We start from the raw sequence: 16,572 nt of genomic DNA on the forward strand, positions 1-16,572 counted from the left end.
AGCCGCACTACTTACCCGTGAGGGTCTCAAGGCGCTGAGGGGGGGGCTGCCGCTAATGCTCGAAGAGCCAGGTCTTGAGAAGTCTTCTGAAGGTGAGCAGGTCCTGGGTCTGCCGTAAGTGGGTAGGGAGAGTGTTCCAGTCCTTGGCGGCGAGGTAGGAGAAGGATCGGCCGCCGGTGGTCTTTCGTTGGAACAGAAATGGCAAGGCTGCAGGGGACAGCTGATGGACGGCAGAGCAGGATTGAACTCCTGATGAGATCGGCAGCGAGGGGGAAGGCAGAGGCACACAGGTGGTGCTATGCGGCAGGAGGGGGGCGGCCTGGTCTGCAAGCAGGGCCAAGGGCGCCTTCTGATCATCAGACTCCCGACGGTGTTTGTCCGAAATGGAGGCAATTTGAGCCTCATCAGCTTTGAGCCACTCAACAAGAGGGGTACGTTCTGCAAGGAGAATCTCCTTAATTTTGCTGCACCCAATATTAATGACCCCTTCAACACAAGAAAGGCCTAAGTCTACAGGCCCCTAGTCCCCGGCGAAGGCAAATGAGAGATAGAAAACAGGTTTTCGGCGGGGCTGCCTTCACACCCTCAGTTTGACTGGCTAGGGCTACCGTGCCATCGGCTGGCATCTGACTCTACTATCACCTCCACAATTGAAGCAAACATCGCTTTGCCGTTCCAGGCATCCATGTGATCCAGCAACAGGACATCTTTGTCCTGGCCTCTTCCGATATCTCTGTGCACTCCGAATAGGAAAATCCCTTCTGAAGATGCAAGATTTTTAATCTCTGTAGGGGACCCACAAATATCGCCTCAATGGAAGGCGCTAAAAGGCCCACTAAGTGAGCCAGCATCCTCAACAATACAGTTGGAGAGGCAAGCGCTCTCCTCAACTCCTTCTTGATAAAAATTCTCTTCTTCAATGGCAATAGAAGTTGGGCCTTGACAGAATCTACCTGAAAACCCAGGAACTCCCGAGCATTGGAAGGGATCATATTTGACTTCTCTGAATTGATTATGAATCCCAGATCATAAAGGAGGTGGATCGCCCAAGAGAGATGAAGAAGAACCATATCCCTGCTCTGCACAATGACGAGACTATTGTCCAGATAACTGGACCACCGAACGAAGCAACTTGGTGAAACACCAAGGAGCCGAGGCAGACCAAAGGGCAGGGCGGTGAGCTCGTACCAAAGATGGCACCACTGAAACTGGAGAAATCTTCTATGTGGTGAAAAGATGGGAACTGCCAGATAAGCGTACCTGAGGTCTAACTGGACCATCCAATCTTCTTCTTGCAAAAGATCGCATAGCAAGTGCATGCCTTCCATCTTGAAGTGGCGATACACTATCCAGGAGTTTAAATATTTGAGATTTAGGACTAGACGGAAGCCACAGTCCTTTTTATGAACCAAAAATATTGTACTGTGGGTGCAGATCCGTCTGTACCAAAGCCCTTTTGGAAAGGCGCTTTCAATATGCTGCCTCATCAAGGCCTTGGAGGCTGAAATAACTCTCACCTGTGTAAGTGGAATCGGTGGCGATGTTACCGCCCCAATAGCCGATTCGCTGGGCGAGACTACTACACCTCTTCTATTGCGGGTGGGGGAGAAGTTGGGGAATGTGGAGCGAGTACCTCTTCCTCTCGGATAGTAACCTCTAGAAGCCTGGTTGAATCCCTGGCCTAGCGCCCGGCCTCGAAACAGCCCGGCCCTGGCAAAAGGCCACTCTGGAACACCTTCTTCATCGACTTCTGGCCCTTGTCCAAAGCAGAGAATGTGGCAACATACTTCTCTAGATCTTTTACAAATGTGTCATCAAATACCAAACCATTTGACAAAGTGACAGTATCCGTGAAGGTCAATTCCACCAGTTTGGGATTAATCCTAACCAGAAACAATTTCCTACGTTCAATGGACATAGCACAATTAACATTGCAGAGGAGGCCCAACAGTCTCTGAACCCCTTCCAGAATTTAATTTGGATCCAATTGTGAGTTAGCATCCTTCGCCTGTATGGCCAGGTCGAAAATCTTAGTGAGGGGTTCGAAAAGGTCAAGCAATTTCTCTTGGCATCCACGCCATGCGTGTCTAGACCCTTTTTAGGGTCCTCAGCAAACTTTTTAAGGAGGGTCACCATGTTAGGATCTAATTCTAGCGTCTCTGCCATCTTGCTGAGTAGAGATGGTAGAGGGCCTTCTGACCGCAGGGTATTGCACACTTTGCGCTCAAAGCCCTTGCCTAACCTGTCTTGGACATAGTGCACCACCTCCAGAAAAGAGCACCCACTCCGTGGACTGGGGATGGATTATATTTATATGTTCCAACAACAGATTCTTATAACCTGCCGGTGGGAAATCAGTAGAGGCATGGCGAGTCTTGCATTTTGATGCTGGCCTGTGGTTCTCTTGAAAAACGTCTGAATCTGACGGTGGGGAGGAGGACATAGAAGACACATTCGTCAGAAGGGGAGTAGCACCCCCGGAAAGCCCAGATGAACCGTGTGGCGGAATGGCACCATATTCATGGTCCCAAAGGACTGAGGCAGCAATTTGAGAGAGTACGTCTGAGATAGAAGAGGAACCCCGAGCTCAGGCTTTTTGGGTGCAGCCCCCAGTATTGGTTGCAACATTACTGGCAAAGAAGTCTCCAGAGGACACTCCTAACTCAGGCTGCCCATAACAGACTAGTGGTTGCGTGAAAGGCCTCAAATCGCTAACGAGGGCGCGATTAACAGAATCCGGCACATAATTATCAAATCATCAGCGTAGTACGCCATGCTGCTTCAAGGAAATATGCGGTAAGGGGTTGAAAGAGGTTATGGGAGGAATGAGCACCAGAGCATTTGTAACAGAGTCTGACAGGCAGGAAAACAGAACAAGCATTTACAATGCAATGGTCTCTGCATTATTAAAGGTAGAGCTATTGGCATTGCTCATGACTTTTTTTTTTCTAAATCATAAATAAATGGCATTGTCATTTACATTGCCAATAGCTTAATCGTTAAATAAATGGCATTGTCATTTACAATGTCAATAGCTTAATCGCTCGCAAATGCATGACCTATTGCATTTACACCCACACAGAGCCACACAATAACAGAGCCACCCACACAGAGTCATTCACATAGAGCCACCCACACACACAGAGCCACCTACAGAGCCACCCTCACACAGACAGAGCCACCCACACATAGAGCCACCTACAAAAAAAAACTAAAAACAGCTAGGTGGCGACCCATCAGGGACTCAATTTTCCTGTCCTGGGTATTCTTTTAACATTCTGGGAGCTGTAGTCTTGGTTTGTTTCAAGCGATCCAATTGGGAGCTGTAGTCTTGGGTTGTTTCAAGTGATCCAATTGGGCCAATAAGCCTGAAAACAATTATTTGTAAATGGAAAACACATACATGCCAACATTTGGAAGTGAGTAGGGAGGTTTTGAAAAATAAATCGAGGGGAATTAATGGTTCCATTGGTGTACACTTAAATGTGGGTAATTTCAAGCAATAGAAAACTAGAATAAAGCGACCTTTGGCTTTAAAAATATAGATTTCCCCGCGTGAATCGTGTGTGTTGGCATGTATGACCTATAACTGGACCACTATGCTCGACAATATGGAATCATCTGGCACCCTAAACAGGTGAAACTCAAAACTGTGGCATTTGGTGCCTTGCGGTAAAAATCAACATTCCAAATCCGCTTTTTCGTGCAAAACGGCGAGCTGCGACGCAACATGTGAGGTAAAATAGCACATAAATTCTTCATCAGATTTGGCTTAGGGTTGCTCCTGCACTAACCAGACATTCTAGCCATGGCCCCCACATTTTTTGATGCTCCTCGCAGACATTCTGCCCATCACATCTCGCTGTTCCTCCTCTGGTACATTGTATCGCTGCTCCCGCTATGCCGACAGGTGGCGTGCTTGCCCGGTGTCGTATCTCGCTTCACCTCGCTTCACCCCCCCCTCTCCGAGACGCCCCCCCAAAGCCGCTGTTACCCGTAAGAAGCATCCATCCAAATGCCACATTCTTCATTGAATTGGGCACCCAACATCGTATTAGCACCCTTCCACCCTTCTGCCGCTGGTGGTAATCTGCTGGTGATGAACTGAACTTTGCCCAATACGGATCTTAACTCCTGAAGACTGGTTTCGTAAGTTGATATTACCTGTCTGTATGCTGAATGTTTTCTTCCTCCCATAGGTAAACATTGCAAAGACTGAAAATTGCACAAGGTGTATACTTTTGATTTTTTTTTTTTCAGAACATATTTTATTATGTTGATGAAGCATTACAAAGAGGACACTGCCCCCCATGAACCGGAGGACCAGTGAGCAAATATATAGCCATCACATACTAGCAGTTCAATCAACATTTTGAGGTAAATGAATATACCCAAACTCCCTTCCCCCACGCCCTCCCCTTACCTTTCCACCCGGGTCCCACCCCCTTCCCCGCACAGTGTCTACATGGTCCTAACGTAAAGGCTTATGAAATCACAATCAGTGTGTACCCCTGTTCACCCAGGGTCAACAAGCAATTGTTCTGCATCAGCATCCCGTTGCGCTGGTGGTTCCAGCCACAGCCCTCTGTAGTCTGCCCATCGCTTCCATATTTTAAAATGTTTTCGGGGGCAGCCCCTGGCCTCGAACATCGGGCGTTCCAGCCCCATACAAAAGTCCAAGCCCCTCTTCCACACCTCAAGCAACGGAGCCCTAGGGTCCTTCCAGGCCCGAGCTACATCTCTTTTGGCCACCGTGAGGCCTAGAAGCAGCAGATGACGTTTGTATATATTTCCTCCGACCTGTTCCATAACATGAAGAAGGCCTAGTTTCGCCGAGCGGGGGAGGTCCCAGCCCAACACCTCAGACAAGCAATTCCATACGCCAGTCCAGAACCTTGTCAGCTTCTCACACGACCACACCGTATGTATAAACGTGCCCACCGCGCGTCCACACCGCAGGCACTCGGGGGAGGCAATCAGACCCGCTCTCCACAATCGGTCTCTAGTATAATAGGCTCGAAGCAGGTATTTGAACTGAATGAAACGCAGGCGCACCGCAATTGCTGCTCCTCTCGGAGCCTCCAGGGCCTCCCTCCAATCTTCCTCCTCCAAGGCACCTATGTCTCCCTCCCACACAGAGCGTAGCTTATCTAGTGGAGAAGAACAAATGCGTAACCAGAGTTTGATATATATTGGATATTTTCTTATTTCCCAATTCTCCCATAAACACCTTGGCCTCAAGGGGACTAAATTCGGGCAACGAGTCTAGGCCTATCAAGGAGGGGGACAAGGCGTGCCGGAGCTGCAGGTATTTAAAAAATTGGGTTCGAGGCATGTCGTATTCTTCTCTCAGGGCTTGGAACGATTTGAGGGTCGTGCCTTTCATGACGTGGCCCAGCGCCGATATACCAATGGCATCCCAGCCGCGGAATCCCTGTAAGGACGCCAGTGCCGGTAGCCGCCCATTCTGCCACAGTGGGGTTTCTCTCGTTAATTTATTCCACCACCCCATACGGCGTAGGGCTCCACGCCACACCCGGAAAACCACCTGGGCAACCACTGGGAGCCTCTTCCTTATACCCGCCGAATATAGAATGGTGTGCAGCGTATCCGGATCCATCAGGTACCTCTCAAGGGCATAGGCCGGGTCGCCTCGGTCCCCATACCACCATTCATTCAGTACCAACAGGTGGGACGCCTGATAGTAGGATAAAATGTCTGAGGTCGCCAGGCCCCCACAATACGTGGAGAGGAAAGAGGTGCGGAGCGCCACTCTCGCCACCCCACCGGCCCAAAGAAACTGGCCCAATGCCGAGTTCACCTGCCTAAACCACTGTGGCGCAATGGGGTATGGATGATTTTGCAACTGGGAGAGGAGACGCGGGAGAGCCACCATCTTGAATATGGCTGATCGGCCATATATATTATGGGGCATCCTGGACCATGTTTTCATATCTGACCGTACGCGGTCCCAAACAGGCACCACATTGCGGGCCCAAGCGACCCCAGGTACATCCGTCAGGAATACGCCCAGGTACCTAATGCCACCAACCGCCTCTTGCAACGCTGACGCCCAGGGTCCCTGCCCCCCGCGCCCTCCCAGCACCCACAGCGTGGATTTCCGTATGTTCAAGTGCAGGCCAGATACCTCCCCGAACACCCGCATTATCTCAAGGACTCTGGGCCCCGATCTATTTATGTCTATGAGGAAGAAAAGGACGTCGTCAGCGTATAGTGCCACTGTGTGTACACCAGGCCTTCAAAACTGGCCTCCACGTCCTCCTCCTTCAAAGACACTTCCAAGTTTTTATGCCCTCTCTATTAACTGAAAGAAGACCTTTTATTATAGAAAATTCTATTCTCTATGACTGTGGAAGTGTCCTCCCACTGTGTTCTTGTGGTTTGATAGTCTGCCATATTTGAAGTATAATCCTTCTACCTGTGTTTGGTACTCTATTGCAACGTGCACCCGTCACTTTTCTCTTGTAGCACACTGTTTGCTACCTCATACATTGTGTTTCGCTCCGGTACTTGAACCAGTGCCACCGTTACCTACGTAACGTTTGTCCTTGTGTTTGAGAGTTCTCCATATATATATATATATATATATATATATATATATATATATATATATCTAACAAAAATCGCCACAGATCGAGCGTTTGTTCACCCTACCAAGTGGGTAGTGCCCGACTGTGCCTTTTGCCCTCAACCACGAGGCCAGCTTCAGGCAACCTCTCTGACATGGTGGTTTCCTGCTGCGCATTAAACTTATGGCAATGAAGTGGCAGATATTAATTAGTGCTGCATAATGCTGTGCTCCGCTTTGTGAGGATATAACTTTTGTCAACATGCACCGCGTGGCCTCAGGAAAGATCGTGCACGGAACCCCCCCACCACGATGACGCGGCCATAACCCCCAGCTCCCCATGATCCCACCCATCGGGCCCGCGCAGATGTGCCCGTGAATGCCCGCAGCGGGATTCGCAACGAGCACAGCATAGCTGGTGCCATCAGCAGAACAGCCGTGACTCACGCACAGCACGGTCTTATCCACCGTACCCTAGGCCGGCAAGTCACCCCTCGCTAGCGCAAGCATGCCTTGAGCCTACGATTAAATGCATGATCCTGACGCCGGCGTACACCGCACGGTGTGCTCAAGCGCGGAAGTTTGAAACCCGCCATGAGTGACCCCACTGGGCTCCAACCCACAACCCAGATGGCAAGCAAAGGGGAGGGTGGCACCCCGCACAAGCCAGCATGGCCACAGTGCCACCGGAGTGCACGCCGGGATGACTCACTCGGCCCCCACTGCGAGGCACATCGCACCCACCACCAGGAGCGTGACATGACCCGGCCATCCTAAATGTCCCCCAAGGACTGCTCTCCACATACTCCGCACCCCGAGTGTCTACCGCCGTGGGGCCCAAGGATAAAATCTGCCCCCGACATGCACATAAATGTGCGTCCCAGGACCAGATTACGACACGCTTAAATGCACATCTTTCAGGGAAGCGGCACCCGGGGGTGAGAACTACCACAAGTACCGCGGTACAAATGCTCCAGACCCGAGCGACCCTTCTGTGGGCATCGAGGGGACCGGGCAGGGGCATTAGCACCCCCAAACCCTCTTGCCCTATGCTCCTCTAACAACCCGCCGGCCTCTGCTTCTCGATGTCCACTGCTTTGCAGGCAGCGTGTCTATAGAAGGCCGTTCCTCATCAAAGAACTAACCACGCCTGGAAAGCCGAGAGCACCTATTATGTTTCTGAAAACATGATGGGACGAACCACACGCCGAGGGGTAAAACCCCCTCTATGCGGGAAAACCTGAAGGCTGAGAAAACCCACAGCGTGTGAAACACACAATGCAGCTCCGGTTGCAACGTCTAAGGAGTCCCTCTACTGCTGGGCAGTCAAATGCCCTCTCTCCCCCCACCCGCGGCCTACTAGACCACGGGGCAGGCCCCAACGCAGCACCAAAGCACCCTGCACTGGGAGAGCGACAGTACCCCGCCCATTGTGTCACAGAGATTCGAACATCCTTAAATGCCTGCAACCTCGCCTCTGAGCCCAATTAAATGGAGCCAAAAGGAGGCCCGCGCGCAGTGCCATCCTGGCCGTGACGTGACTAAGCACATTTACTGGCTTTAATTTTTACTTATCTTGGAAACAGCGCCAGCATTCTAACGCTGAGGTGGGTGCCCCTTGAATCCCGATGCGCGTGCCTGTGCCCCACGTGGGCCCCTAGGAATGCCAGTTGTAAAGCACATAGTCAGGAGTGAAGGAAAGAGCCACGCCGCGCCCAGGCCCCGATGATACATGCCTTGTGAGGCTTGGACCCGGCAGCCTCTGGAACATGCGACGGCTAGATGCTTGGCGCGAAGCACCTCCTCATGTAAAAGTGCATTCTCGTGCAGTGAGATGCCTCGCATAGCAGTATGTTTGAGTGTCCCTGCGGAGACTCGATCACCGTTCCCCAGCTTCAGGGAGGGCCCTAAGCCGTTACGCCACACCCTCTACCTTCAAGGAGCAGTAGAGGGAATACTGCGATGTTCGACGCATTTCCCCCTTGCGCCAACCGGCCCCGCAACCGGTGCTCGACCCTCACTCTGCTGTGCCTTGGCAGCGGAGGGTGCGATGCACCCACATATCGTTGCGCTTGACTGCTCATCAGACTCCGATGCCTCGCAGCTACAGCAGGCATGGATTTGAACAGAGATGAGCGCTAGCCAGGAACACACCTGGCCTCGTTCTCTCCCGGTAGCCTGCCTAGACCCCCACTGACTCTCGCAATGCAGGAACTCCCCGGATGAGACCCCGGACGGTGGGAGGAACGCGCGGGTGGAAAGGACGCATACCAAGATACCGCCTACTCTCCCCGCTTCCCCAGCAGTCTCCCACCAGCTATGGGGTATCCCGTATTCCTCCACCTCTGTGCCCCCACTCGGTCAGCGCAGTGCTGGCCCAGAAGGGAGGGGTGCCGCTGCCATAGTCCTCCAGGAGCCGACCCCCGCCCCGCCCCGCCCCGCCAAAGCAGGTCGAGCAACCCGCCCTCAGGAGAGGACGGAGGAGAGTACACTCGATACCAGCACCTGGGGACACGCACAATCATTGTCCGGGCACCACAGCTCGCCCGGGGCCAGGAGGGAGAGGGTCCGACCACGAGGCAGACCGAACCTCGGAGGGAGCTAATAGGCCAAACAAGCTTACTTAAAAAAAATAAAAATGGCGGCCGCAAGCATCTGAAAATGTCGGATTCGGGGGCGTGTTTAGGCGTTCTGAGTGGCGGGTGACGTCACAGGGCGAAAGAATGCAAAAAACACGCCCCAGAATCCGAAAAAGACGTGGCTTGTTTGGAGTGACTCCCTTCTCCTCCAATGGCTGGCCTCCGTTTAGGAAGCCAGCCAATGGAGGAGAGGTGGAGGAGAGAGGCGGGTCCCAAGCCCTGTCTAAAAATCATTAAATCTCCCTACCAAAGACTGCGCAAGCGCAGCCTTTAGGTCCTCGACCTAAAAAAAGGCCGAAACCAGCCAAATTTAGGTGGAGGGAGCCATTCTGCATCTATCCCTAGGGCAGAGTCCTTATCGCCCCGTCTGGTGTTCTTTGGGGACCGGAGCGCTGTGTATTTGCTGCATGCAGCTCAAAAAGCCGATCGGAAACTCCGAGGACCGGATCGGCTTCACATACATGCGCAAGAGCAACCACAGAAAGAGGACTGAGTCTCCACTCAGAGCGGTGCGCCTGCTCAGATCCCCGCTCCCATTCCACGCTGGGAAGTTGACGTGGCAACCAAAAATGCAACAGCCTCGAAAGCAGAGTACGATTCATCACCACATAATATTAAACCAAATCATAGGCAATATGATACCACAAAGAGCATACCAGGCACAATACCAACCAAAATGAAATCACTTAGCTCAGCTACTGCAGCAGCAAAGAAAGAGAAAGGACTTTAGTGATGTTGACATATATAGGGAAGCAGGACCACTGTGATTGGATGGGTCAATGGGCTGTTGAGGCTCATGGGAAATGCAGTTTAAAGCTGTACGTTTTTTATTGGCTACTGTGAATTTAACAGTAAAGAAAGAGCAGCATAAGCCAAAGCCTTCGTTCCTGACATAGAAGTAAAAAGCAGAAAGTGAGCTACTATAAACCTTCATGTGTATAGTGCACCGTTTCTAGCGTTAGGTTTGCTTTTTTTTTTTTATTTTAAACTGACGTTGCGTGACACTGAAAAGAATTAGAATACAAAACACGCTAGCCGATATATAACAGAATAACATCATACTATGGTGTATAACGTATGAGCGGGTCAGCAGGATATACAACGGACAAAAATACCACAAAAAGATTTATATACGGATAAAGTATCCCTAACTATGCATTCCGATATTCCATTCAAGGAAGAGTTCAGTGACCACAGAGAGGAATGAGGCTGTATTTACAGTGGACTAACGCCACAGAACATATGTTAAGGCAATGACAGGCATTATAGCAGTCCAACATCACTTCTGGTATATTATTGAGCTTTGAAGGTTACTGACAATTGAAGGTTACCACTGTTGCAACCATCTCACATGCACCTCTTGGGCAGCCCTAGTTGTTAGGCACATTGAATGTGGTGCACAATTCTCTTTACCTACTGAAATTTAATAAAGTTATTTTACATCAAGTCTCACAGGGTGAGCCAACGTAAGGCCTACTGACTTTGCCAATGATTGTTCAAGCATGTCTTTCCAAATAAGAAATACACGGTCAAGAAGCATTTTTTGGCATGCAAACCAAACATCAGCTTTATTGCCCAGGCACATGTCCGCCCTATCAGATTTTACAGCTATATTTCCAAGAATGTTATGGCTTGTCACTGATTTAATATGCCTTTTGCTAAACAGCAGAACCACAACGAAAATAGAAACACAGCCTTACAGTTGACATTCAGTAGCGTCAGGGTAGAACACCTCTGACTCACCACAAGAAACCACAATATAAGTACATCAAAGCATGCATTCACGTTACAGCTTAATTTGGAACATAAATTACACCAAAAAAACAATTAAATTAAAATAAGTATAGGCCTTGATATTTTTCGAAGTCGGACAAATGCTGGGGTTGCCTAATACCAACGCTGCTCAGTCTTGATTCCACCTCATCCAATTTTCTTCCACTATCCTACACTTCTTGTCTCTTTATCACACTATAACTGGTTCTTTTCCTCCTTCTTCCTCCATTTTCTGCCTTTCTCTTGCTCTGGGGCACAAAAAATCTGATGGCAAAAAAAAGTCCCACTCCCCAAAGATGAGTGCTAATGAACCCCCACTTCACCCACCTGCACAAATTAAGTACAGTAGTCCTGCCAGTCACTTAGAGCAATGAAAATGACAATACATAAAGCTTTGAAATACATATCAAACACAGCAGCGCAATAACTACGGAAGTTAATCAAACACTCGGTAGATAAACTGTAAATAACGTTAAGATAACTTCAACAAAATAAAATTCTTACAATGAACATTGTCACGGGTCAATCGCACAATAACTCACGACTTCTTTATTTATTTTAGCGAAAAAGGCCACTTTATTAAGACAGGTGCATAATATATTTCTCAAAACATCTTACATAATAAATAATAAAGTAATCCCCCAAAACATCTTACATATCTTCAAACATAGCCCCAAAAATTGTTGACCCAAGCGAACCCAGAAGAACTGCCTCCTGTTGAAGGATCCCCCTCATTTCCTCTTTCTTTTCCCCGTGAACTGTATACCCCACCTCCTCTCTTGGAGGATGGACAATCCCGCTCAAGACTGCCCACCCCCCAGAAAAAATCCACCTACCAGCTCTACCTACATAACAGGAACCTGTCTTATCGTGGCAGAAAAATTATATAGGACAACGCTGTTGAAAATGTGACTTGCTCGAGGAAAAAAACCTGAAAAAACGTAAATAAGAAAGGGAAGGGTGGGAGGGACAACAAAGAATAGCCTTATCTCCCACCACCCTCAGGGACTGTTGATTTCCGCCCTGGCCTGACCCCTATAAATAGCTTTCCCCGCGCGCCCGCTGCCTACCTAACCCTTGCACCTGTGTGGCCGTTCCCACCGTGCGAAACAACCCAGGGGGAGACCGGCTCGCGCCCAGCTCCCCTGAGTCCCCCCCCTGAACTCCAACATTTGCTTCTGCAAAGGCTACAGTATACACAATGCTCTCACTCCAAAAACCTAAAATACTCCTATCTATTCCACATTTCAGTGATTCGCGTAAACTTCATCATTAACTACTAACTACTTCACAAAGTGGAATAATTTCAAGTTAATCATTTTATGATTAACTAATTATTGCTGCCCATTGTCATAGTATCTGTTTGAGAGCGCATCAGATTTCAACCATGTTTCTTTAATGCGGTCTCGTTCCTTCAATACTTGATGAGGCTCTGTATACATCTCCAAGCGTCAACCACTACCTGGAAAGCTTCCTTGTGGACATAACCTGTTACTGACTGACGTTACTATTATTCCTTCTTTTTTACAGTAACAGCCTGTATGTTTTAAAACCAACATCAAACATTATCAGCTATAGTTTGGACGAATATATTCCCTTTCATAGCGCCGTTGTCATTGTTCATAAACTCTAAATACTGTGTAGGCTTGCCAATGCTCTCTTGTTAGTGCTGTGTTTCTGTTGACTGCCAGCAGTGCCCAGTTGGCAGTTTTGGTGCTATGGGGTATTTGTATGGTGTTTGCACTGCTGTATGTGCTGTTCTAGTGTTGGTATTGGTAATGGAACGTTAGTGCTCTAGAGCAGCATTGTGGAGCCAGTTCTCTGTGATGCCAGCTGTGAGTGCCGCAGAAACAGGACGATAGTGTTGTCAGTGATGTTGCATTAGCTGGACCGTGTTGTTAGCTCCAATTATGTAGCTGCCAGAGTGTTGGTGTCAATGTTGTGTATAGTTTACATAGGGGCGCAGTCCTGAACTCTGCGGTGGGGCTAGCTACCCCACAGGTGTGTTCTCGGTTTTCAAGTGCCTTTCTTTAACCAGACACAATCTTGCCTCCTGAGGCCCTCAACTGGAGTTTTAGAGTGATCTCTCCAGGAAACACGGGGGCTATACGGGAGGGAGAAAGTGTTATCAATTTCATATTTCAGACTCCAGCTGGGCACATGACAAAGGTCGAATTTAAAGAGCCATCAGGCTTCCATTTGTTCCAATATGCTGACAGAGAGCTATCTGAGCCTCACACCAAGATATAAATACAAGGGAGGGGGAAAAAGAAACATAACTTGTTATTACTGCACAATACATCAGACATGCTTTTTACATTGTTCACTTCTGGTATGTAATAATGTCAGATGTGTTGGTCTGTTCCAGTATTTGCACAAATACAAATTAAAATCCCACTATTTTGTTTTATAGCGCTACTCGTCCCATGGCAGGTTGTCAAAGCACCGTTTATACATCACACGTACAGATTATACACTGAAAATAAATCCAATAAATGTGTTAATCAATGTACAAGATGCATTACATAAGACAGTGAGGTATAGAAGTCACATGTCCTGTATAGCTTGATGTGCTATATTAGGAAGGATTATAATTATGAACTGCGAGTAAGAAAGGGATCTGTATTAAAAGCAATAAATCACTTACCTAGCTGCATATATTAGAAATCTGTTATCCGCAAGCAAGATTGGGTGCTTTGCAGGGGACACGTTGACTCTTTACGCTACTTTAATTCAAAATTGGGACTAGGGAAAACGCAAATCGCTCCAGAAAAAACATTACCCTCTAAAGTTATCTACTATTATTTGTGTTCCCTGGGATTTACTGTCCACCATAATGTATTTTAAAATGTTTCTCACTTTTGCCAACTTATTTGAGGTGGAGTTCTTAAAGAATAGTTGTAGAAATTGAGGCTCAAGTGTTGTGCCGGTGTTGCGAAACTTTTTTGGCACAACCCAGACGCAAAATCTCCTTTGCTAAATCTCATAATGCGCGCAAATGTACTCATGATAGACCTGCTGCAAAACGTGCGTGACATGTTAACCTCTGATGTCACTTCTGGGGATATCACTTCCTGTGGGGGTCATGGGTTGTGCGGTCACTTCCTGTGACGTCACTTACTATGATGTCATTTGCAGACTGCCTCATGCTGGCGTTTTAAGTGTTAGAAAGGGTGTCGGTGTAAAGGTGGTTGTAATCCTGTCAATGCCATTGATGCTCCCCCGTCCTCCCCCTCCGGTGGGTGGTTCTTACCTCCTCGGTGGCTGTCGGGCAATACCACACCAGCAGCAGGCAAGTAAACACGTTCAGCAGCAGCCCCGCGCTGGTGATTGCGTTGGGGGCTACCCAGAGCGGAATCCGCTCGAGCAACCAGGCCCAGAAGACTTGAAGCAGGGGCTCGAGTAGCGAGCGGCCGGTCGCGCTGTACCGGTGCTCCTCCAACCGGCGGAGCTGGGCGGCGGAGAGCGGAGCGGGCAACAGGCGGAAGTGAGACGGCAGAGCGCCCGCCATAGTGGGACTGTACTACTACAGGGGGAGGTCACCGGTCGCCCCAGCCGGCAAGCTCCTGCCTCCGGCTCACCCCAGGGGCCCGCGGTCTGTCTCCAGCGCACTCCGTTGTTACTCTCGTTCTCGGCCCGGCCTCTTTCCACGCCAGAGGAGGAGGGGAAGGTAGCAGGAAGCCAGGCACCCGGAAGAGCAGTCCACAACCGGGAGCTTTAAACCCCAATCCGGCATTCCTTCGCATGGCAGGACGACTGTGCCCGTCCTGCAACCCAGGCCAAACTCGACCGGAGCCTAGCGTCCCATTCGTGGGGAGACAGAAGCCTCCCCCACACCCCCCCTCCCCCGCGCGGTACCCCGAGACTTCGACCCCTCCCTACGTTGACGACAAACGGCGATCCTATTTTCTATTGCCACAGGCAATTCAGACGAAAGATAGTGAATATGTAAAAATCCACTTCTGCCTGGTATTCTCTGCTTTCTACTATGGTAATTACCCCCCCCCCCCTCTGCTTCCATTTCAGTAATCACATTTTTAATAGCACCCTGAAATCATTCAGTTCAAGAACTGCACTGTACAAACATTTCTCTTGTATATGGTTTAATAACCATAGTCACATGACAACCGACTTGCCTCTTGGGTCACTAATAAAATTGTCATCAGGGCAGAAGGGGAAAGCATGCGATATCCATCTAGAATCTGAATTGCACAATGCAAATAAGATTTTTTTTGTGTTGAGTACTAAAAATTGGTACAAATTGCAATGGTGTAAAAACGCAATTTCATATTTGCAGTGCACACCATTATTAAAAATATCCACGTTAAGATGATCATTTTTTCAAAACCGTGTTTATTAAGAGTTCAAACAAGAGTCAGGACAGCCCTCCACAGTCAGGAGGAGACTGTCAACAACACAGACAAAGAAAGGCATGGTAGCGAACTCAGAGTTTTATGGAAACAAAAGGGGGCACGCCCCTAAACCCCCCCAGCCCACCCATACCCAACAGCATCCCCCAACTCCCCTTCTGACTACCCACCCCTTATCCCACCCTAACCCAGTGCACGTGATCGCTAGTCAGCAACAGGAGACGGAAGCAATGTCAGAGCTGGCTAGTAGCCTAGGGCCCGGGGTCCGCATCAAGGGCCAGCACATCATCAATGTCAGCTGGGGGATCGAGGTCCAGATCCCTGTAGTCCGCCCACCGCTTCCAGATCTTATAGTGTTTCCGGGGGCACCCCCTGGCCTCAAACACGGGTAATTCTAAACCCATCAGGTAGTCCAACCCTGCCTTCCACGCACTCAGGGGGGGGGCACGTTCGCACTTCCATGCTTGGGCCAGGTCACGCTTAGCCACCACGAGCCCCAACAGCAGTAGGTGGCGCTTGTAAGTGTTACCCCCAACATTTTCCAGAATATGAAGGAGACCCAGCCTAGGGGTACGGGGTACATCCCACCCCAGCACTTCCGACAGGCAGTCCCACACACCCGCCCAGAATCGGGTCAGCCTCTCACAGGACCACACGGTATGGAAAAGCGTCCCCCTCTCAGCACCACATCTCAGACATTCAGGGGTAGCTATGAGGCCCGCACGCCACAGCCGATCCCTAGTATAATAGGCCCTATGGAGGTATTTAAATTGAATGAACCGAAGACGGACGGCTATAGCTGCACACCGAGGAGATTCGAGGGCCTCCCGCCAATCGTCCTCATCCAAGGGGCCAACATCACTCTCCCAGGAGGCCTTCAAGGTCGAAAGGGAGGGGGAGCAGCTGACGACCAGGGATCGGTATATCTGAGAGACTTTCTTGTCGCCCAGGTCGCCCATAAACAATTTAGCCTCAATGGGACTAAAGTCGGGGAGCTGTTCCAACCCCACTAGGCTGGGGCCAAGGGCATGCCGGAACTGAAGATAGCGAAAGAATTGGGACCTGGACAAATTATACTCGGAGCTAAGGTCCTGAAAGGACTTAAGCGTGGTTCCGTTGAGGACATTACCGAGGGACGAAATCCCGATCGCGTCCCAGCCGCCGAACCCGGACAAGGAGGCCAGCTCTGGGAGTAGACCGT

At 49.6% G+C, this 16,572-nt stretch overlaps 1 protein-coding gene across 2 annotated transcripts in view; it reads right to left on the reverse strand.

The window, feature by feature from the left end:
* The window catches only part of CHPT1 (choline phosphotransferase 1), a 448,829-nt gene extending 433,968 nt beyond the window's left edge, over positions 1–14,861 (reverse strand). For both annotated transcript variants that reach the window (XM_078675086.1, XM_078675079.1), the window contains exon 1: positions 14,255–14,861. In XM_078675086.1, the coding sequence (XP_078531212.1) occupies positions 14,255–14,512 (258 nt within the window). In that variant the 5' untranslated portion in view covers positions 14,513–14,861. The remainder of the gene's footprint in view (positions 1–14,254) is intronic.
* Between the last annotated feature and the right edge of the window lie 1,711 nt (positions 14,862–16,572).

This window comes from Lissotriton helveticus, chromosome 1_1 (genome assembly GCF_964261635.1).
Source record: "Lissotriton helveticus chromosome 1_1, aLisHel1.1, whole genome shotgun sequence".
Taxonomy (NCBI): domain Eukaryota; kingdom Metazoa; phylum Chordata; class Amphibia; order Caudata; family Salamandridae; genus Lissotriton; species Lissotriton helveticus.